Source organism: Passer montanus, unplaced genomic scaffold (assembly GCF_014805655.1).
Source record: "Passer montanus isolate IOZ18808 unplaced genomic scaffold, ASM1480565v1 scaffold8, whole genome shotgun sequence".
NCBI classification, from domain to species: Eukaryota; Metazoa; Chordata; class Aves; order Passeriformes; family Passeridae; genus Passer; species Passer montanus.
In genome coordinates this window covers 9229650-9252716 of record NW_024373256.1, presented here as the reverse complement: position 1 = coordinate 9252716, position 23067 = coordinate 9229650, and the positions used below count along the sequence as shown (strand labels likewise).

General features: G+C 40.2%; 1 protein-coding gene across 1 annotated transcript in view; it reads left to right on the top strand.

Moving 5' to 3' along the window:
• The first annotated feature begins 5482 nt into the window (after nt 1–5482).
• Nucleotides 5483–23067, top strand: part of CPPED1 (calcineurin like phosphoesterase domain containing 1) — a 37248-nt gene continuing 19663 nt past the window's right edge. The window contains exons 1-2 of the mRNA XM_039732329.1: nt 5483–5608; nt 14476–14694. Coding sequence (XP_039588263.1) covers nt 5545–5608; nt 14476–14694 — 283 coding nt within the window. The 5' untranslated portion in view covers nt 5483–5544. The remainder of the gene's footprint in view (nt 5609–14475; nt 14695–23067) is intronic.

The following is a 23067-nucleotide window of genomic DNA, read 5'->3' as shown; positions in this document are numbered from 1 at the left end:
CTGAACCACTGATGCAATTTATTAGGCTGTATTTTGAGGGGAGTGTAGTGGCAGAGTGGGACTCAGGAAGGCCAATCAACAAGAGGATTTATGTGCCTGATTGATGTACAACTACCTTTTCCACTTCAGAAAACCTAAATGGAACCTTGTCAACTTAGAGGACGTTTCTGTGGTGTCAAACTTCCCTCTGCAGCAGAAGTTGCATCTTTGCAAAGTGGAATCACAATGGGCTCTCTTTCAGAGTTTTTTTGTAGTCACTCTTTCTTCTTCTCAGAGTCATCTGATGTCACTGTCTATCTCTTTATATTGAGTTTGTTATAGCCTGTCAGATGATGATGTACATGTGCTTCTGAGAAATATATTTGGTTAAAATTTAGATGAACAAAAAAATGACACTTTTCTGAAAGAGAATAAAATCTCTTTATAGAAGGAAAGAAAAAGGAGGTATCAATTTTTTCAAAACACCCAAATTGCTTGTATGTCACCTGTAACATAAAAATCAGTTTTTCCAGTCTGAAATAAAAATGCTTTGAGCAAGGAGACAAAGAGATTCATCCAGTACCTTTGCAACACATTTTGGATTAACCAATGTAACACAAAAAGACCAGTGCCCTTGTTCTACATCTAGCTGAAAAATATCAAAGTGCTCTGACTGGTATTCAATTTTAATACTTAAAAGATTGCTGCTTCTTTGGGTTTTATTTTTGGGTTTTTTTTACAGAAATAGCAGTTGTGGTTAATGATCACCAGGGCTTTTATTTTTTTATAATAATATGTCTTTTATCAGCAGAGAAGGAGAAAGGACTCTCAAGAGTCATGCATGTAGATACATAAACTAAATACTAATTTTTCTTCCAGTTTTCTGGTTTTGCTTGTACATTAATGGAAGATCTGTTTGTTTACAGTAAGAAAAGCCCAACAGGTCCAAATTGGTGACCAAGTTGTGAAATAAAAGGTTTTAAGCCTAGATTTTCTTCTTAGACCAAGTCAAATAGTATTTACCTAAAACCTGTAGTACTCTAAAAACATACACATATGTATGTGGATATATATAATAAATTGTTTCTTCAAATCTATTTATATTCCCAATTCCCTTCCATTTGTGGCTGGACAGGAATCATAAACTTTAGACCGTGGGCAAATGCTGCCCAAATCTGACGGCAAAAATTCTGGAGAGCAGTTAAGCCAGAAAGTTCTTCTAGTTCAGGATGAGGTGGCAGTCAATCACAAATATTCTACATAATTTTGGAAATGGATGCTTCAATTAAAACCTTGATTTTTTTTTTTATTTCCACTCAGCTCAAGCCCTGCTGGACTTCTATGCAATTTTTCTGTGTCTAGCAGTTTCAATACAAACTCATGACCCAAATATCCAGGACTTTTCAGGAGCAGACAGTGAATGTGTCAAAGATATGCACCAGATCAAGTAATTCCTCCTAGTCTGGCTCTCTCATTCCCTGGAGAACTTTCAGGGAATGAGTTTTGAAATTTGAAAGTCAGGACTTTCAAATCTGCTGATAGTCCAGGTCTCAATCACTCAATGAAAGGTGAGAGTTCTCAGTGTACCTGAAAATGAAATCTCAAGACACAGAATTCTAAAATCAGAGGCACCCTGAATAAAGTAGAACTCTTGAATATTTGGGAGCACAGAGAATTAACAAGACATCTTAAAAAATGAGCAATAACTCCAGATAGAGCCTGTATCTGTGTCAGAAATAGGAATTCAGTGTGCAAAACAAATTGAGTTAAATAGTGTGTTTAACTCATTACATCAACTTTTATATCTCTCATAGTTACAGTGATTCAAGGAATATATTACAGGTTTCTTGAACAAATGGAGCCTGCCCACACTAAATGAGTCAGATAAAAATCAATTACATAGTGGATTTTTAGCTGTGGAAATAATCAATGTCATCATTATTCCCTTCCTAGCAACAAAATATTGGTGCTGACCAACCAATCCCTTTAAGCTGGTTTGTGCAAAACATTTTTAATATTTTTATATTATTTTATGGGCTCTTTGATAAAGAAAGGTCATTTGGTATCAAGGCCAAATATTAACTGAGCCTTTTTTTAACATTGCTAGCACTCTTCAGTGCAGTAATTCATTTTTAGTGTAGTAATTCATTCTTGTTTGTATTGAATATCAGACCTTATGTTTTATCATGTAATGTTTTATATCATGTAATGTTTTAGGCTCAGATTGGTAAATTTACTTGTAATAGTGTAGCCATCCTGGAGTCTCAGCAATGGAGCAGGACATAGGAGTGTACTCGTAAGAGATACTACTGTAAGTTTTCATAACTTCCTGATTTTTATCCATTACCTGTTCTTGGGGAAGGAGAGGAGCTCTATCCTACGCCAAACCTTCCAAACGTTGCATCTGCTATGAATGCTGTCCTGTTCAAGGACTTACAGGGAGAAGAGATTCTTAAAAAACAGACAATACATTGTATGCACTATTTATTTTTAGCATGAGTAAATCCAAATTCTTTCTAAACAAATACAATTATGTGTGATCTTTTTTCTATCATGAGGTTTTATCAATTTCCATTATTTTCTCCAACTTATCCCTCAAGGACTCATATATATCAGCAGGCACTGAAAACAGATGTTGATATTGCTGTGTGTATTGTTTACACCTCCAACTTTCATTGGATTCCCTGAATTCCAGATGGCACATAGTCATTCTATTCTATATATACGATTAAAATGGTTTAGTTGCAAATCTGCATATCTGTCTGTGCATTGTAATTTTAATTCTAATGTTTAGACCAACCTTGTTATATCTTTTTCACCTTTTGTACTCTTCTAGTTTTGTTCTTTGTCATCTTATAATTTGCTGAGATTAGGAAAAAGATTCCCATTCTTCAACCACTGCCTTGACTATTTTGCTCTTTATTTCAATTTCTCAATAGAGATAGTAAATTTTAGAATAATTTATTTGCTTTATTAGTACTTTACCTAGGTCTTTCAAGGTGCATACAGTCTTACTTTAAACTGCAGTAAAAAATAAGGTAGAATGTCTGTTACTGGATTTTTCAGAATTTCCAGGAACTGTAAGTCTTGGCAGCATGATCTAAAGCACACTCGAGTAAGTCCTACGAGATCTGGACTCCACAGATCTGCACTATTCTATTCACAGCTCTTACTAAGCTAAATCTTATATAAGAATTTTATTTTCAATGCCTGCATTTCCCACTTGTAATCTCTTATTTTCAATATACTGCATGCCCTCCCAGAATGGTACATTTCCCTCTGTATGTTCACACTAACTTTATAAAATTAGTAAAACTCTCAATTTATACTCTATAAATATGAGGAGACACGTGCTACTGTAAATTATTTATTCAGTGCCATTATATTCATGACACTCTGTATAACAAATCAGGTCCTATGACAAAATTCTGATGCTTTATCTAGGCCCCATCTGGAATGAGTCCATGAAAATCTATAATTAAACCAACATAGATCAGTAGTAACTTTGAACGACTTAGTCATAGTAAAATGAGTTTAGCTGTGTAGCATTTGGTCCATGAGCTTGGCTTCAAAAATGCATACTTCAAATTTGGCAGAGTAAAGGAAGCAGGAGAGAGCTGAAATCCCCCTCCTGCATACACAGTCCTGATTCTCAGTTCTCAAGTTTATAAGCAAATGTTCCTTTATTTCTGCAGATGAAAACACTTCTGCACTCAGGCTCTAAAATCACAAGAAAATGTGTTTAAATTACAAAATTAAAATTTCTCGTGGCCTCCTCATTACTGTAAGTAATGCTCAAGGTGATCTAAGATCAAAGGATTCCATTTGATGAGGAGACAACGTAGGGAGGCTGCACACTCACCATCATCACCTCCTAGAAAGAGCTGAGCACCCTGAGGCTCATCCATGATCCATCCTGCAAAGACATCAAATACAACAGAATACAAGTACTGACAACAGAATTTTGTAGAGGAGAGCACCCTATACATGTCTAGAAAAAAAAGGGCTGTGAAATTACAGATTTAGATAAATCTAGAAGATTTTACAATCCCCATCTCTGCCAGGTCTGATTCAATCTTTCAGACATGCATAACTTGACAAGAAACATGGTTGCCTTTAGCAACACATCCAGGTTAAGTAAGACAAAGGTAATTCAGGTGCTGATCACAATCTCATGTCCTTGTGCTCCAGAGCCACACTATGCTGCTTTGCCAAAACAATCTACATTTTTTGGCCTGATCTTGATGTTATTTCACTTGCAAAAATTAATCCTGACTTTAGTTGAAGTCATGCAGCAGTCATATATTCTGGTTTATAGCTGCTCAGCCCTATTAATAAGCAAATGAGAAGAAAATGGAAAAGAAATGGAAAAGAAATAGAAAAGGTATAAAAAAATTCTTTGCATGACTGAGCCAACTGCTCTTACATTAGCACGAGCAGTTCTACCATGAGACTGTGATCACCCCTTCCTACATGGTGTTGGGATATTTAGATAGGCTACACCTGAGACTTAAAAATGCACTTTGGTTTTTATTTGCGTAATATACCACATGCTGCCTCATAAAGAGAGGAATTGACAAAATCTACTTAATAAAAAAGACTTCCCCCAGCGCTTTCCATCTAATGATCTTTAAGCAGTTTACAAGTAGGACTGAAGAAGCTGTTTTTACTTGTGGATAATAATACCCACATTTTATAGATGGAAAAGCCATCTAGCCATAGGAATTCATTTTAGTTGGCAACATTAACCTTACCTAACACATTGCTGCAGATTTCACACAATGAATAGAGGCACTCAGAACTCTGCATGTTGCACCACGCAGAATAATGGGGTCCCAGCTGTTCAACTGGGAAACTGCAACCGTATTATTGTTCCTGGATGGCTGGGTCAAAAAGGAATTCTAGGTTAGAAGAGATGAAGAAAACATTGCCTTGTAAGGGTCACCCATCCATTTCAGTCATCCCCTCACTGTGTAGCCTGGTTCTGACAGAACATGAACTGCGTGGGCCTGGTCCGTGCCCGCCACGGTGCCCACAGCCGTGGGCAGGGCAGGGCAGGCCGAGCTCGGGCACTGGCAGCAGGGAGACACTGGGGCTTTGCTTTTTCTGCATAACTTCTCCTTTCTTTGTCAGAGAGTAGGTGCTGCTGATACCTCAATTCGTTTAAACACTGAAGAAACCTGATGAGAAGAACCCATGAAGAAACAAAGGTTGCCAATGCTCTTAGACAAGGGGTTACTTCGGCTCGCAGGTTAGGAATAAGCTGAATATGATGTAATCTATTACTTTATTATAATTTATTTAAAAGCCAGCGCATCTTCGGGGCAGGTTCCACCCTACGCCGCCCCCCACACACGGCGGTGCCGGGAGCCACCGCGCAGCCGGCCCCCGCTCCCAGGGCTATCCCAGGGCTCGGCCCAGAGCCGCCCGAGCCCCGCTCCCCGCGGCTCCCCTCACACCAGGCCAGGGCGCCCGGGCCCGCGCCAGGCGCCGCCCCCGGCGGAGGCGGTGCCGCCCCCTCGGCGGCCGGGCCCGGCGGTGGCAGCGGCCGCGCGGGCCGGGGCGATGGCGGCGGAGGGGAGCATGTTCCTGAGAGCCCGCGGCAGGACTCTGACCGCCTTCCGCCCAGGTACGGGGGGCGCCGGCCGAGCCGCGCCAACGCCTGCGGGCTCTTCCCCGCCGCGTTGCCGGGCGGGAGGGGCGTGCGGAGGGAGGCCCCGGGCTTCCCCGGCGGCGGGAGGAGCTGCCGCCCGGGAGAGGGAGGTGTGGAGCGCCGGGGCCTGGGCTGTCTGCCGGCGAGCCCGTGGCGGGGAGCGGGGACACGGGGGACACCGGGCGGCTACGGACGGACGCGGGGCTGTGGCCGCCCCGCTGTGCCTCGGCGCGCCCGGAGCCGCCCAAGTTTGACCCCACGCTTGGGCTCCCGCGAAGACGCCAGCGGTGTCCAGCACCGGATTCGTTTTAAAATGCTTATCTGTGCTGCTGAACCGGGTCTCCATAGCCTGTGAAACTGTTGGTGCCAGCACTGTGCTGTCCTGTGTTTGTACCTGTAGGGGTGACCTAACAGGTTACCGCTGGGTCACTGTTGTTGCTCAGACGAAGGTTGTTCACAGCTTGGTAAGACGCTGCTTTCCCCGGGATGCTCGGCCTCGCTCAGGTCAGCAGCACAGGGGCTCCCCTGGCCCTTCCCCGCCGTGCAGAGCAGCGCTGCGAGCCCTGGGCTGCAGCCGGCCGAGGCAGACGTGCTTCCACACCCGCCAGGTGGGCAAGGAGACGGGGCCGAGCCAAAGCTGGCAGCCGCCTGTGGCTGCTGGTACTGGCTGTGGCTGGACACAGAGGAGCGCATTTAACACGTTAGCATCTCAGTGTATGCACCTGATTGTCAAACTCTCCCAAGGATGGAGGTTCTACACTGTGCTGCGGTTTTTCAGGGACACAGCTGAGTTCAGAAATAATTTTCTGTGATCATGTATAAAAGGTCTTCTCTGTATTTATGAATTTTAAATGGTATTGGTTTGGTGAGGTCAGCAAGCTATTTCATCCCATCAGTTTTGTGGTCTTTTCTTGGGTTGCACTGGAAATATTTGGCTTTGCTTGTTGCCAAATAAAGAAAAATCACCAACTCAGAGCATGTGAAGTATATGTATACAACCATTCTGGCAACCTATTAATTGCAGATGGTCTGGTTGGTTTGGAACAGAATGCCTAGCATTTGCTGAGGGGACAGATGGCAGACAAGCCATCCAGTTAAATCAGCTATACAGTGAAATTTTGACAAAAGGAGTGTTCAACAGCAGTGTAAAAATTTCTGAGTAAAAGCTGTATCTAACTCCTTGAAAATTTCCTTAAACATGGAAGAAAACATCATTTGGGAATCTGTTTTCCAGGTGTGCTTCTTTCTCCTGAAGTGTCCTTGTTTGGAATTCTTTAAATATTAGTTAAGAGTTCTCTTACCAGTTTGGTTGCTTTTAATCTTGTTCAGGATTTGTTGGGCTATCATAGTCCAGCTACCATCTTCGGGTGCAGTATTTTTTGTAAATAATTTACTTGGGTCTTTCTTAAGAGGGTAAAGGTCAACACAACGTTTTAATAACTAAATTATTAGGAAAAAAGAGAACAAAGGGCTGTTAAAAGTGAGGCAAATTTTCATGTGGTTTAAGACAGAAATCAGTTATCTCTGTTTTGTTGCTTTTCTCAGTCTTAACATTTCACTCCTGTTAAACGTGTATCCACATTTACTGCCCCTGCTGTGGCTTGGCACACTGTTTCCTTTTAAATTTTGAAAGGCACTATCGACAGCTAAATTTCCTTCCTTTCTTCCTACCATTTCTGCAAAGTCCCTCTTTCCTACTGGTAAATTGTTCAGTCTGCTTTTAAATAACATGGGGGTTATACCTGTAACCTGTTCTCATCTGCCCTTGATGTGGGACATTTGCATGAGGAGCTTGAGGTAAGGGATTGAAATTATCCATATAACCAATGAGGCACAGTAGTAAACAGTGTATAAATAAGTGTATAAAAACCCTACCTGATTGGCAAGAGACCTTCATATGGTTTGACTTTAAAAAATAAATGATCTCTTTTATGCCCATGTGAAATTTTGCTTCAGCTGTCTACTCCTTCTATTAGTATTTGCGTGAAGAAACAGGACCATATGTTTGGGTAAGTGCTGTCTTACCACTTCTCTCCAGAAGTCAGGTACTTATTTGGTTTTGGGGGATTTTGGGTTTTTTTTTTGTTCCAAGTATGTCAGTAGCATGCTGTGCAAAGAATTTTTGTGGAAGTGGTGGAACACTTTTTTCAAGTGACTAAACAAGTGATAGTTCTGTCAGTTGAACTGGTTAAGAAGTGTCTGTTTGAACCTGTCTTTTGCTAGTTTTAGTTCATGGTTCCGACACCTTTATGTGGAACAGGCAAATAACCATTATTGCATCCTCACAGTCTCAGTTCCACATGTGATTTTGTGCTCCTTTGTGATGCCTCTCTCACCAATCTTGTACGTACTCTCAAAGTTTATTCAATTACTTCTCATGTTTTCATTTTGCTTTGTTCACTATCCCTTTCCAATCTCTGATTTTTTGCCATTTATGAATGTTGAGATGACTTCTTGGTAGCACTTGGTAAAAATCATTTGAAGTTGGTGGTGTTTTCCCCATGTGCACTATGCTGCACGTTTTTGCACAAAGTTCATCCTTTTTTGAACACTCACTGCACAGGAAGTCTCTCCTCAGCTCTTCACAACAGGCCTGATTTTCATGCTGTCAAATGGCTTAATTTTAGCAAATTCCACTTCCTCGCTGTTCAGTTGCTGTGACAGATTGTTTTGGGTGTGTTGAACAGTATATAGGTCCTAGTACAGATCCAGGTGGCATCTGGGTGTCTTGTCCATTTTTTTTTTCTTACCAGCTTTCTGTGCATGCAAGGACTTCATTTTGTGTTTCCAGACAGCTTGGCTTCCGTAATTACGAGTCCTTGGTGAGTAACTGTTATGCCTCCTGGAGATGGGATCAAGTGGATCTCCCTTGTCCCTGCAAAAGCTGTTGATTACTCTTTCTGAAGAATCAGTAAACACAGGAGTCTTGGTTAGTGCTTGTCTGTACAGATGCCATTTTTGTAGTCAGTTGTTACCAGAATCCCTTTAAACGTAAATGTAATAGTGGCCACCTCCCTGTTCCTTTGGTGCAAGGGCAGGTTTAAGGATAACTCCCCAGAAATGTCACTTTTGAGGAGTTCTATGGATGCCCCCTAATCTGAGTGATTTGTTAGTGCCTATGTCTCTTTGTTGAATCATCTACTGGTATTTTGATTTGAGACAGATCTGATGTGCTGTCTGTCAGGAGGAATTATCACATTAGATCTTCACAAGTTCCCTCACAATGCATGAAGATACAAAATTGTACCTTGTTTTTCTTCTTTTCAGCCTTTCTTTTTGGGTGCATCTTGCATGTCTGGAACATCTGTTAACCTTAGTGACTGTATGGCAGACTACCTGCTCCTAATTCCTGTACAAAGTGCTTTAGTAGTTCTCAGTTTTATGCTGTTTCCAGTTCTTCACTTTTTTTAGCTTTACTTCTTGGACTTCAGCATCAAACCTTTCAGTGTATAAAATCTTTCTTGGTTTTTTTGTTTGAATGCCTTGGCTTTTCAAAGGACACTGACCTGCTCTTACTGGCCTCCTTGTCACTGTTACTTATGTAGTTTAGACAGTCTGGATTCTTTTTGGTCTTTCTGAAGTCCTTAGTAAATGCTGTGCATATGGTCTGAGCCTCTGGGATAGTGTCTTTGAATAGTTTCCATGCTGCCTTCAAGGATTTTTGCACTTTTTAAAAGCATCATAATTATATATAATTCGCCCTCCTTTGAAATTAAATACAACCGCAGTTGATTTCTTGCTTTCAGAAGAGTGTTAGATCTTGGCACATTATGATTACTGTTCTAGAGCTCTTCAACAGTAATATTTTTGAGCACTGATCAGAACTGCTTCCCAGCTTGCATATTCCATTCCCAGTACTGTCTCCAACTCTCATATGGATTAGGGAAATTTTTATGTGGGTTTTGAGAAACTTTCTGTGACTTCACCTTGTCATTATGCAAGCCACCCCCCTTCACACCTACAGCTCTGGGCTGTAAAGTTTTTGTAATGAGTTTACATGTTAAATTTGGGGGTGGGCATAAGGCATGACTAGAATTTAGCTTCTGTAGCCCTCAGTACAAATAAACTGTGTCTGAGGGGGCATTTCTTACCTTGATAGTTATCTAAGAAGTTTAAAAGTATGTCTTTTGATAACAGTAGCACTGCCTCATTTATTTGAGAAATCATATTCTGTCATTTAGTGTTTCTACTGACAGTATTTTTGTAGTACAAAATTTCTAGAATAACTACTCTTTAAAAGGTTGGGGTTTTTTCTCTCTGAAAATGTATTTTAATACCTGTTTTGAAGGGTTTTTTCCCCTGGTACTTAAAATGGCATAATTCCTTACAGGTTGCCTTGGTCATTTAAGAGAACCTTCAGTAGTCATATCTTTGGTAGACTCCCAGGTACACATGGAAAAAAAAACAGCTGAAAGACTTGCACATTTCTTTAGACTGAAATCTTTGCTATTTAGGCATACAAAAATAATGAGTTTTTTAAGCCACATCTATTGATAATATTTTAACAAGGAATTAATAAAAATTTAGCACAATTCTTTTATTGGTTTTCAAGCTATTTCAGGACTGAGAGTAATGGAAACAAATTGTTGTTGTCTGTGATGTATACATACTGACTTCACTTAAGAGATTACGTTTTCCTTCTTGCATAGACCTTCTTTGGAAAACCAAGGTTGTGCTTCCTTTTCGATTTTACCCAGAAAAAGAATCACAGGCACACTTTGTAGGCAGAGAACTCGGGGCAGGGAACCATGTCCCTGTGTCTGCTGTGCTCTGATTTTCAGGGAAGTGGTATTGATTCTCCTGTCAAACCCAGCATGACAATGAGGGCATTTTCATATTTGTTACTGCCCATGATGGACTGAGCAGGCACTGGAGACGTGTCCACATCCAAACTGCCCTGACGCAGTAGTGTCTAAAGAGAGATTATGGATAGGAGTAACTTTCTGTAACTGATTTGTTTCCATTAAAGAGCAGCTGGGACCTGGATCATGACTAGAGGCTTGCTGCAAAAGCAACTATTGGCCCTCCCACCACTTGTACTCAGTGGTGTTTGTTAGTTCCCCTCTGCCAGGCTCAGGCAGACCCCCAGCATGGGAGCAGAAAGATGCCCCTGAGCACTGTCCTTGAGATCCAGTGCAAAGACCAGAGAATGGTTCAAACAGGGCCTTGTGGGACCTGACTTACAGGGCAGACAAGGCTGGTTTGTTTGTTTGCTCACAGAACTTGTTCTGTGGGTAACTGAATCAAGAAATGAACAAGCAGCTGGTGAGGGAGGAAAGGAGAGTACAGAATAATGACCTGAACGGGGTCCATTGATAAACCATTTCATTGATTGTAAGGGAGAAGACTTCTGGATCCGTCTGTGGTAGCAGAAGATGCTTTTCCCAGCTGTTTCTCTTTGCCAGCCTCTTACCATATTGGTTTGTTGGAAGAGCACTCATGCAGACCTAGTCCTGGGGTTTTCAGCAGAATTAGTGAAATTGCACTAGTAGCAGCACTTCAGACTTTAGCTGGACTGGGGTCACGTCTTGCACAGATGAGGAAAAACTTGCAGAAACAGCTCTGAAGACCAGTGAGGGCACTCAAGGGTTGCCTCCTTCATGAGCTGAATTCAGAACAGGCTTAAGATTGGTTCCAGGTGCAAGTTCACACCAGCGGGGTATTTATACAACTCTAATCATGATATTCTGTTTTTATGTTTATAGTACTTAAAGCACATTCCTGATTTTAAGAAAAAAGTTGTGTTGTAAGTTTAAACAATGTCTTTACATTATTTTGTTCCCATATACTTTTGTTTCTTGGGAAACAAAAGCAGTGAGTAACAATTGATAAGTAATAAGCTAATGGAATTTGATTTAAGCACTAAGGTTATTTGTTTTTAATGTTTCTGGTTGGAGTGATCAAATAACAAGACAAAGGTAGAAAATATTTTTTCAACCTTACTGTTATTTTTGTAACTATTTGATAAGTTATTGAATACCACAGAAATACCTATTGACTGAATTATTTGACTAAGGCCATTTAACTAAACTAACATTTTAAGTAAATGTTATTTATGTAGCCCTGATTCCTGGCCCTCTTCTGATATCCCTGCTTCACTTTCTTCATTTTATCTTTTTCATTCCTACAGGAGAATATAGCACATACCTTTGCATCATTTTCAGTTCCTTTCTTTTTTCACCTCCTATCTCCTTCCTTTTCTCCCCACTCTTCACCACCTCCACCCCTGCATCTTCTGTTTCTCCTTTCTTCTGCCATTTCTTGATTCTGTCTGTGTACTGAACTTCTCTTTTTGAAATTCATCTTATCAGTCTCTCTCTTTGCCTCACATGACCATCACTCACCCACTCAAACCAGAGCATCTGTGCACAGTCTTAGAAACATTCAGGTACTTAAAACCTAGAGAGTTACTGTATTGGCATGAACATAAGTCAGGAAAATAAAATATCCCTGAAAGATATATTAGAATAACCCTAGTGTGGCTTTCCCACCTGCTCCCTGACAGTGCATTGTGTGCTTGCCAGCCCTGTGTATGTCCAGTGTTCTGTCTGAAGTTCCCTGGGGGCTGGGCCAGCCCTGCTGACTGTGCTGCCCAGCCGGGACCGCTCCAGGTGCTGCCCTGCCTGGGGCCACCTCGCACCATTGCTGGGTTCTGAAAGCATAACACAGTCTGTCCATACTTGAAACACAGCCCTAAAAACAAATGCTAGCTCTTTTTCTGAGTAGTCTCTATAAAAACACTGGCTTCAGATGAAACAATTCAAAACAAGTAGATTTTGCTCAGCATTGATTTATCAGCACTGTTTATCAGGTTGCTGGAAAAGGGACAGGTATTAGCAGTCCTGCCATATTGTTCAAAGATTTGTTCTTTTTTCCCCATTTAATGAATAAATTGTGGCACTCCTCCAAACCAAGTTCCCGTTCCAGGCATTCTTTTTTTTTTCATTTTCATTTTGTAGAGGTCATAAAGGGCTTCTAATGCAAGCTTCCTTAACTGATTTTTTTTTCCTATAGCTTTCTACCTATCAAAACTGTAAGTTGATTTCTCTGCACAAACAGTGCCTTTACTGCATCATGTAAGCTGCTTTTATGGCAATTGTATTTTTTCATGCAAGTCCTAAAATAAAAACCTACATTATTTTTGGCATTCAACTGGTTCCATAAGTCTTATACTGCAAACTCATGGCTAGATAGATCATTTCACTTCTCTGAACAGTTGTGTAACTTGAAGAATAAATTTTATATCAGAATTAAAAGCCAGTGAGTGGCTAGAAGTTTCTGTCTATAAAATACATCATTATTATTTAGAGAAGTTAGTGCTGGTATATAAATAATTTTGTTTGGAAATGAAATGTTAGTTTAACTAAAGTGCAGAAGCTTTCATTTGGAAAAACTATCTGATGCCATAGCAACAGGTGACAATTGCAAGCAGCTTCTGGGAATTGCCTACGTTCCTCATCCCTCACTCTGGCCTATCCGTGGTGCAAGAGATGAATTCTGAACTCTGTTTTCTAACCTTGCTTGGAAGAAACACACTCCCCTTCTTGCAAAGTGTGAAGCTGCAGTTCTAGAGCTGGTGGAAGGAAATCAAAAGTACATCCATGTGTTGAACATGCTACTTCTTCTCTACTGTTACTAAAAGACCAGAAGACCATTTGCCTCAAAATGGATTTCAGCTCAGACTGACATGATATGAGAGTATATTTACAGATTATATTTTAATTTTAAATTATTCCTAGCTTTTCTTTTTAGATTCAACTGTAGATGGATGTAGTCTGTGAGTTTTTAACAGTTTAAGTGCTGTTTAAAAACCTCCAATAACAGTAAAGGTATTAAGCCAAATAGAGCTGTCAAAACTAAAATATTCAGGTTGCAAATGAATGCATATAGACAGCTGGAGAAACCACAGTGTACTTGTGTTTGTACTTCAATTCCAGCTTGAAACATAATTGTCAGAAACAGGCTTCCCATTTTTGTTTTAAATTGGTGGCCAACTGTTGTTTTATTTGCCCAGTATTGAGATTTTTTCTTCCAAATGGGCTTGTAGTCCTATATGTCACCCTTTCTTTGTTGTACTTGGTATTACAATATTGGAGAAAGAAGTATATGAAAAATCCTACCAGTACAGATTCTGTCCTACCTTCTGCCTACGCTGACTCTGTCAATGGAAATTTGTTTCTGAGTTCTCACCTTTTTATCATAGGTCTTGGGAAGAATTGTGGCAGCAGTAAATATGAATTTTCATTATTGATGATGATTCTGATGTTGCAGGGTTTAGTGTTCGCTGATCTTGGACCTGTTGAGTGGCTCCAGTTCTAACTCCAAAGCATGTACTACATCCAACTTTTCTCTAAAACTGTGAGAACAAAAAAATCTAAATCCTTAATAATTTAAGAAAAAATCTACTGGAACCATAAAATGTGAAACTTGTGTATGTTTTAACTTGTTAATTAAAAAAGCAATAATTGGAATCTTAAAAGATTCAACTGAAATCTAATGTTACACACTTGTGCTGTGTTGTAGTCTTGTAATTTCCAGCACTACTTGCTGAATTCTTCACATACTTCTCCTCTAATCACTTAGAGGAGAAGTATGTGTATTACTATGTGGTATAATTAGATTAGTACACTTTCATTTATTACAACTATACATTAGAGGAAAATTTTGTATATCTGCCTTTATATTTGTCCTGTGTGAATGAGTACAGAGTTCTATACGTGCATTAAAGCAGTGTCAACCTACTGAGGTGAAGAACAATCAGTTTAATGATGCGTGGAAACTTTTATTCTCTTTTAATTTGTGTCTACTGGTTTTTTTTCCTTTTTTTTTTTTTTTCTTCTTAGATGCTGAGTACCAATGGAAGGGGCCCTTCTACTTCATCCAAGGAGCAGATCCTCAGTTTGGACTGATGAAAGCTTGGACACATGGAGACACTGATAATGGAGATGATGAATGGGGAGAAGAAATTAAATTAGCAGAGCAAGCAGTGCAGGCTGTTAACAAACTAGACCCTAAACCGAAATTTTTTGTGCTGTGTGGAGACCTTGTCCATGGAATGCCAGGTAAGGCAATTAAAAGTGTTGAATATAAAAACATTTTTTTATATTTCAGATTGGCAATAAGGCTAACTTACTAGACTTCAAAATAGCCTTTCATAAGTATTAGTTCTTGTTTTGGTATTTTGGGGGGAAAAAAACTGTGGTTTGTAGATTATTCTTGAGATATTATTCTGATTTTTTCATCTGATTTCATGTAGCACTCATCTTAAGGCTGTACTTCCATTAATTAATTGCTTGCTTTGAGATGACAAGGAAGGGCTCTAGCCACTGGGGAAAACTAATGCCAAGAAAATAGCAAAAACTAGATATGGCTTTTTGAGTACCTAAAAGTGAGTAAGGCTCAGAGAATTCTATAGATTTCTAGTGCTTAATAGAGTCAAATATTTACGTTTTTTAAATGCTAAAGGTCAGTGAGTTTGAGCTCTAGCAACTCTGTCCTGTGGCTGTGGGACTCTGAGCTCTGTGGTTTTTTTTACACTGAGAGGAAGAACAAAAAGGCATCCAGAAAGGTGAGTTACAAGAAGGAGAAGCATTTTTCTGGGAAGTGAAATGAGAAGTGGTGTTACCTGCTGAGAAGTGGTCTGGAAAGCAGATCTAAGCACGGTGTCCCACATTTGTTAGCCCTGATAAGCAGCAGAGCTGCAGACAGCCCTGGCTCTGTCACTGCCAGCACCACAATCCACCCAGGGAGCCTGCAAACATCCTGTGCCTTGTGCTCCCCTCTGCTTCACACTCCACCTGCACCTGAGGAGCTGCTTCCCAGCCCTTGCTCACACAGCAGGGCTTCAAGCACGTTGGAGACCTTTCACTAATTCCTTCAGTGTCCCACAATGTTAATTTTAAGACTTTAGCTGTCAAATTGATTGACAGTATTTGTAGGCTTTCTTTTGATCAGAACACAGTTTTGCTGAAAGAGTGGGAAAGTGTAAAAAACAACAGATTTAAGCTTGATTGAATCTACTGCGTAACACCTCGGTAGCTTGACCATAAAGTATGCCATGATGCAGTTCTGTTGGCTTACGTGCTTCCATTAATTTTGGAATCATCTTCCTATAGCAGAGTTTTAATAAATGTTTTGATTAGAACTTCTAATTTGTGTAGGTGTTCCAAATATTTTGGTTTCAGTATCCCTTGAAAGAAAAGTCAGGACAAATAGTAAGTGTTATACATCCTGTTGAAAGGGATCTTTCAGTCTAAAAATTTAAATAATCCAGGAGGCTAAGTTAGTTTCTGTTTACCTGGATATTTCTCAAATACTCATAAAACAGTGCCAAGTTCTGAGTACTTTTGTCTCTTTTGACTTCAAACAACATTATGCTAAGGCTTCTTTGTTGGTAGAGTTTAAGTGTGACCTAGAGAGCCAGCAATCTTCTGACTTCCACTGGGCACTGAATGGCTGGATACAGTAAGTCTTCTGTGTGGTACTTCTGGTATTTGGTTAGGGTTTTTTTTTTCTAGCAATGGTTCTCTGTAGTCATTATTGTCCCTTTTGCCAGTGTATGTCTCAGACTTTGTAATGTTTTAAATACAAACCTGTCAGGGCTTTACAAAACATTAGCATTATTCATTTTGCTAATATATATGTGAAAGAAACTGAGTGGATTGTGCTGGTGAGATCACCTACATTGTTTGATGGATGTGCTGTGCCTTGTATAAATATTTGAAGCTGCCTCATGCAATTTCCAAGAAATTGCAAGAAAGAGCAGTTCATTACTCAGTAAACTTAAGGGTCTTTTCCAGGCTAAATGATTCAATGATTCTGTGATTACCTCACTTGAGCCACCATATTTTAACTTCCTAATAATTTCTTGGTGATTGAAATTATGTTAATAGTTTTCAAGCCTGTGTTATCATGTAGTTATATAAAGTGGTTTAAGGAAATGCACTATTAAAAGGAATTGTAGAATATTCAGCTGGAACAATTACTTACTTCATTATTGCCTTTGTGTTTATACAAATGGCTTTCTCTGCTGTATGTTGATAAACATACAAGTACAATTTAACCATTAAGTTGTACATAAAAGGACAATTTTACAGCCCTTTGTCTTTCTGTCTAAACTGATGACAGAGATAACAGTGACTTGCTCTGTGGTGCAGATACCTGTGGATTAGCAGTCTTGGACTAGTTGCCTAAAAGAACAGGGAGATTATACAGCTTTTTAATCAATTCCTGTTGGTAAAAAGTGAGTAGGCAATGCAGATCTTCCTCTCTTCTCTTAATACATTTTATCGTGGAGTACTGAGGGTAAAGTTTTTGATGGACTGTTTTAAAGCATGCACTGCAGCCATTTAGCTGAAGCCTTTTGCAGAAGAACTCCAAGAAATCTCAGAATTCCAGCAGCTAGAAGTGATGAACAGAATCCTGATCAGCTGGGAAGCAATCAGGCACAGCACTTGGAATCCATTACAGATGTCATTAGAGCAACGAAGTAATCATGTCGTGGTATTTAACTGCTGATTAAAAGTAGTTTGTACTCTGAATATTATTTCCAGAAGTTTTTCTTGATTACATAATCAGAATAGGATATCTATTCTTGGTAACACTGATATTGTGGTACAATCACATCAAGAATTTTAAGTGTTACCTTATAGTGCAACTATCTCACTGAATATAATTTCTATGAACTCTATGCTTACACTTAGATACACCATGACAATGAAGGACTTCCTTCTGAAGGCATTTGTGTGCATTAAGTATAATATAATTTAATATGACAAAAATGGTAATCTGCAAAATATTATTGATCAGATTGTGTTTATTTGACTGCATTTTTCTAAAACTCTGGAAATTGATTTCTAAAAATGTTACTGTTCTCGTGTAAACTTGGAACCTTCTGTTTGGTTTTATGAAAACTTCTCATATTGTTCAGTTACCAATACACCTGGAGCCCAGCAGTCCAGCTCCAGTCCAACAGCCAATTCCTCACCCATTTTGTTCTCCACTCATCCAGACTGCAACATCCCAGCTCCACAGCCCTTTGATGATTATAGAGCAGTGCCTCACAGTGACATCAGCCAGCACTTTCAGTACTTTTGGATTCATCCCATCAGTCCCATGGGATGGCCTGGGTTGAAACTTTACAGGAGATGCTGATTCCATCCCTGGTGTTGCTTGTGCTCCTTTAGTTCTGGGAGAATGTTTCAGTGCAGGGAGGCAAAGGAAGCCCTGAGTATCTGCTGCTTGTCACTGCCTCACACAGCATTGGGCTGCATTGTCTTTATTATTTTGTTGCTAAAGTAGCAGTACAAGCTCTTGCTGCCTTCTGCTAGTTGCAGCTCTCAGAGTGCTTTTCCTGGTAGCAGCCCTGCATACCCAGCTACTTTTTCAGTATTCTTCCTTTCAAGGGTGTCTTTGGTTCCAACTCCCTTTTATGTCCTTTTTTCATTGGTTCTCAGGTATGAGTTCCTCATTTAGCCAGATCATTCTCCTTATAGCCTATATTTTTCTCTCTCCCTCTGCCTTCCCTGAGTATCCTGAAGGACCTTTCTGGTGTTCATAGGACCTTGTGTTTGAGCACTTGTCAACTCTCTCAAACTCTTGCTTTCAGAACAGCCTCACACAGGATCCTGTAGCTGATCCCTGAATAAGCCAGTTTGCTGTTGTGAGGCCCAAATGTGCTCTCTGCCTTTCCTGCTCCCCTTGGGATCTTGAACTCCACCTTGGAGGCTGCTCCAGCCAAGGCTGCCAGGATTAACACACCCCTCAGCACTCCTGTGTTTGTGAGTTGTAGGATCAGCAGGGTGGCCCTGGTTGGCCTGTCTGTTGAGGGATTGTCCCAGACTGCCTGCTGGTTCCAGATCTGGATTGCTGTCAGCAGGTGTCAGGGAGGTTTGTATCCCATAAGACCCAGGGCGATCTAGAGACTTTTTGAAGTTGCTCATAGGAGACTTGATCCATTCTTTTGCCGGTTTTGGGTGGTCTGTAGCAAAATCCCACCTTTAGTGGCTGAGCTCTTCCCCAATCCTGACTCAAGTTCAATAAGCTGGTGTCTGTTCCATAGAATAGTGTCCTCCAATCATGGGGCAAATTCCCCACCTTCTTTCTTGCTTGCCCTCCCTGTTCCACTTCAACATGAACATTGTATTTCCTTCTCCGTCTCATACCTTGGGTGTAGATTGGTGTCCAGGAAACAGCAGCAGCATTTCAGCACCTTTTGTTACAGCAGCTGAGAATTCAGCTGTTGGCAGCCAAGGTCACCCTGCTGAAGCCACTGAGAAACACTGACTGTGAAGCTGAGAATCCAGCAACTATTTTTAAGTGGCCGAATTCCTTCAGAGAAAATTGTTTAACTGCATTTTTTAATGATGCTACTGCTATCAGTACCTTGATAGTTCTCACCAGGAAAGTTATTTATGTGATATATTTAGTCCAGGTGTTTAATTTTTTTTTCATTAATTGTTCTGGCTACATTGTTAAAAGAACAAGACAGCAAATCTCTTTCAAACTTATTTAGCTCTGACTGTAGCTGTTTAGAGACTAAATGAAACGAGACTTGTCTAATAATGTGTATAATCACAAAAAACCTGATAGAACTTGATTAAGCTTGATCTGTTAGCAGTGTGATAATGGAGCAGTGAGCAAGTAATGTTTATGCTTGCAGTTTTAAATTCATTTGTGTGTATATGTTAATTACAAGAAATCAAAATCACTGGAATTTACTATTATGGTACTTGAAATACACTGTGAACACTTGTACTAATTATTTTAGTTAATGTGAAGGTATAATAATCTCTAATATACACATTTCCTACCCAGGTCATGCAGTGCTTTATAATCTCACATCAGCCTGTACTGTCAATTAAGCACAAGTAGTGACATTTTTCTATTTTTTTCTACCTTTGTTTTATATTATTAAATTGTTTAATTAAGGGTTTTCAAATCATTATTTATAACACGTTTCACCATTTGTGCTTTTATAAATGTATGTTTTTTAAATGGAACAAGCTAAAAAATCTGATTGTTTCAATCAGCTTTACCGAGCTGCAGTCATATTTAATATAAATGTTTTTGTATTGCTCCTTGGTGTGTTTGCTGTCTGTGTCTCTCACTCTCTTTGTTAGGCCATCTTGGATTGTAAGAGCTTCTAGGACTGTATCTGTTATATATTTTCATGTTTTTCTGTGCCATCTAATGTGTGTTTCAGGCTGTGAGCGCAGGCATGTGTTGTTGCTGTGAATAGTTTAAAGAGGAGGTGACAGAAAAGGCCCTGACAATAGACGAGCTGAAAACAGACGTGCCCCAGCTAGACATTGCTCATTGCTGATGGGTTTGTGGTCACTGAGGCACTGCAGCCTTGAAAGCTGCCAGAAGATTACTTGGTGGAATGGGGGAAGAAATACAGCCAGGCAAGGCCCCAGAGCTGCAGCAGCTTGTGCTGGTGAAAGGTACAGGCTTACCTTCCACGACTGGCATCCTGTAAAAAGCAGTCGTGAATGTGGGAGGGAATTGTCACTGACAGAGTCACTGTGTGACTGCGGGCGATGCAGGTGCTCTCTCTGCCCAGTGTCCTTCCTCTCTCTCTCCCTGCTTTCTCTCCTTCAAGCATTGAGGTCCCCTGCCTACAGCAGGGATGTGTGGCTGTCCTGGTGCTGTTTCGAGTGGCCAGCTCTTCTGGGACATTGTCGGTGCCAGCCAGCTCCCCCTGCCTGCAGGCTGTGCTCTGTGTATCTGTGTGTGCATCGCCGCTTTGTGTTTTCCCCCAGGAATTCACACGTTCCGCTAACGCTCTGAACTCCTCCATAAAGCCTCAATAAGGCACATCAGCTCAGTTCAGCTAATTACAATTTTGGGCAACAGTATGTTTTTTATGTGAAAAGTGAAACTGCTGGCTGCATGTCTCCTCAAAATTGTATACCCTATCCTGTCTTACATGCAGTGTTTCTTCATATAATAAAATAGGCAATGATGCGCAACAAGATTTTAAAAACAGGTGCCAAATGTTGGGATTCTGAGTTCATATTTGGATAGCAAGTAAGTGACAGTTTTTCAAATCAGTACTTCTCCATTTGACTCCTACTTGACAATTTGATGATCAGAATATGAGATGAGATGGGCATACTGGCTTTTATACAATTAGTCTCTCTTATGAGCTGTGACACGTCCACAGAGGAGAGTGAAATTATTTACATTCAGAATAGACAAGCTGCAGAGCTGAGGAACATCAGAACTGATGGTTCTGGTGGCCAGACAGTGGTATGGCTTCATTTCTGTTTATAATCACTGTAGCATTTGAAGGCATCCTCTCTCCTGGGAGAATCACAACTGGATTAGCTTGAGCTTCTTCCCCATGCCCAAATTAGATATGCAACTGCCATGGTCCAAAATATTTGCCTCTCTCTTTCTCTCAAATTTGGAGTGCCTTAATGTGACTCCCTCCAAATATGTAGTTTTCATAGACAATAAATCTTGAAACACGGGCTGCAGCATATAATTGGAAACACATTACAGGATAACTCTAAAAAATCCTCTTTAATTGCCTAATTTTCTAAACTGGGGAAAGCATACACCATAGCAAATGTTCCTAGTCAAAACATTTTTGTTTAAAACCTATTTGTGAATGTTCTGAACTCTTACTTAAAAAAACATATTGGGCTGGTCAGGAAAGGTCAGTGAATACTTTGTGTGAGGGCTGAAGTTGATACATCCCAGGAAGTCTTACCTGTCTTTTGGTCCATGATCCACTAAAAAGGTGCATGGAGGAAATGTCCAGGTTTATCACACTTGATAAAGTCCACAGTCATTTGGCCATGCGTGTTCTTCCTTGTTAGGAGTATTTTCCAGGCGTTTGCTGTGCAGAGCTGTGCACTTGCAGCTGCTGTGCAGCCAGCTGGGCTGTCCTGGGCGAGGCAGGTGCTGCGCTCGTGCTCGCTGCGTCACACGGGGCTGGCGTGGTCACACTGCAGGGACCAGGGGTTGGGAGCTGGAGCTCTGCTGCTGGTGGGCTCTGCACACAGGATGAGATAGGAGCGTAATGCTGAAATCTGCATGCAAATGCACAAGCTGCCATTTATACATTTGTGAACTGAATAAATTACAGAGAAATGTCAGGTCCAATTCAAGTTCTTAATGCTACATACGGTGATCTGGTAAGACATTCCACAAAGGAAAAAACCTGTGAACTGCTTTTAATATTGCTTTTAAACTACCATTAAATAACCAATTTTGGTAAAACAAAGGATCATTAATTTATTTCTAAGATTTGGCCAGATAAAATTAGGCTGCACTGGTAGCCTAATTTGTGAGGCATGTATATAAGAAGATATTTTGTGAAGTTTTAATTTTAACTAAAAATATAATTCTCAAAAAAATCCCTTTCTCATCTAGAATGCAAGAGCATAAATGGTGATGTTTGATTTGTCCATATAATAGGCATATGAGCAGGTAAAAAATAGTGTCTTAAAATAGGCTCCACGTATAAAAATGGCTCTAAGCATTTCACCTTTACTATATTTACCTTTTTTGCTATTTGAACTGTCTGCTTGGTTGACTAACAAAAGCAAGTTTGTGTATTTTTTTAACTCCCAGCAGCATGGCACAGCTGGGGAGGAGGCAGCTGTATTCCAGTGTCACTTGCAGTTTCAGCAAAATTGTCAGCTAAATCCCAATTCCTGAATCTTTGTCAGTGGAGAATTGTAATAGAGCGTGAAGTAGAAAAGACACAGATTGACTTTTTAGGGGCAAGGCAGAAGCAGAGGCTTTAAAATGTTTATACTGAATCAGGGTATAGATAAAGGTTGTATTTGTTTGAGTGCAAGGTAACATTTCTATTAATATGTCACTGCCTGATCAATAGGGCAGTGTTTAGGTGTGACCTAATTTCCTGACCACAAGGTAGTGTAATTTAACTAAACTCACTGCAGCTATTTCTTCTGCTGTTGTAACCTAACTCTGATGTGCTTGGTAGGATGGAATCCAAACCAAAATGATTCTTGGCTATTTTCTTCTCCAAACTCTTACACCAGTGTTAATTAATAATAGCTAAGAATTTGGGTAAGCAGCACATTATTTGTTAAATATCTAATAATAACTGTTTAAAGAAATGCCACTGTGGTTACATAAATAAACATTTTGTAGTAATTATCTGATTCTAGTAAAACCTAATGGAGCATTCAAAACCTCAAACAGCTTACTGTGAAATTAAATTTGCTCTAATCAGCCCAGAGTAGGGAAGCATCAGAGATCTCCACACAAGTCCAACAGGCTCATATTGCAGGGAAACCACTGGGCTGTCAGAAACAACTGTTTAATCTTCAGCAAGTGTATATTTGTAGTTTAGACCATGTTCTCTAGTCTAGTCTACAGCTGAATTTAGAAATCTGATTAGCAGATTGAGATCTCTGAATACTAAAATCTTGGAGATGTAATTAGCTACACCA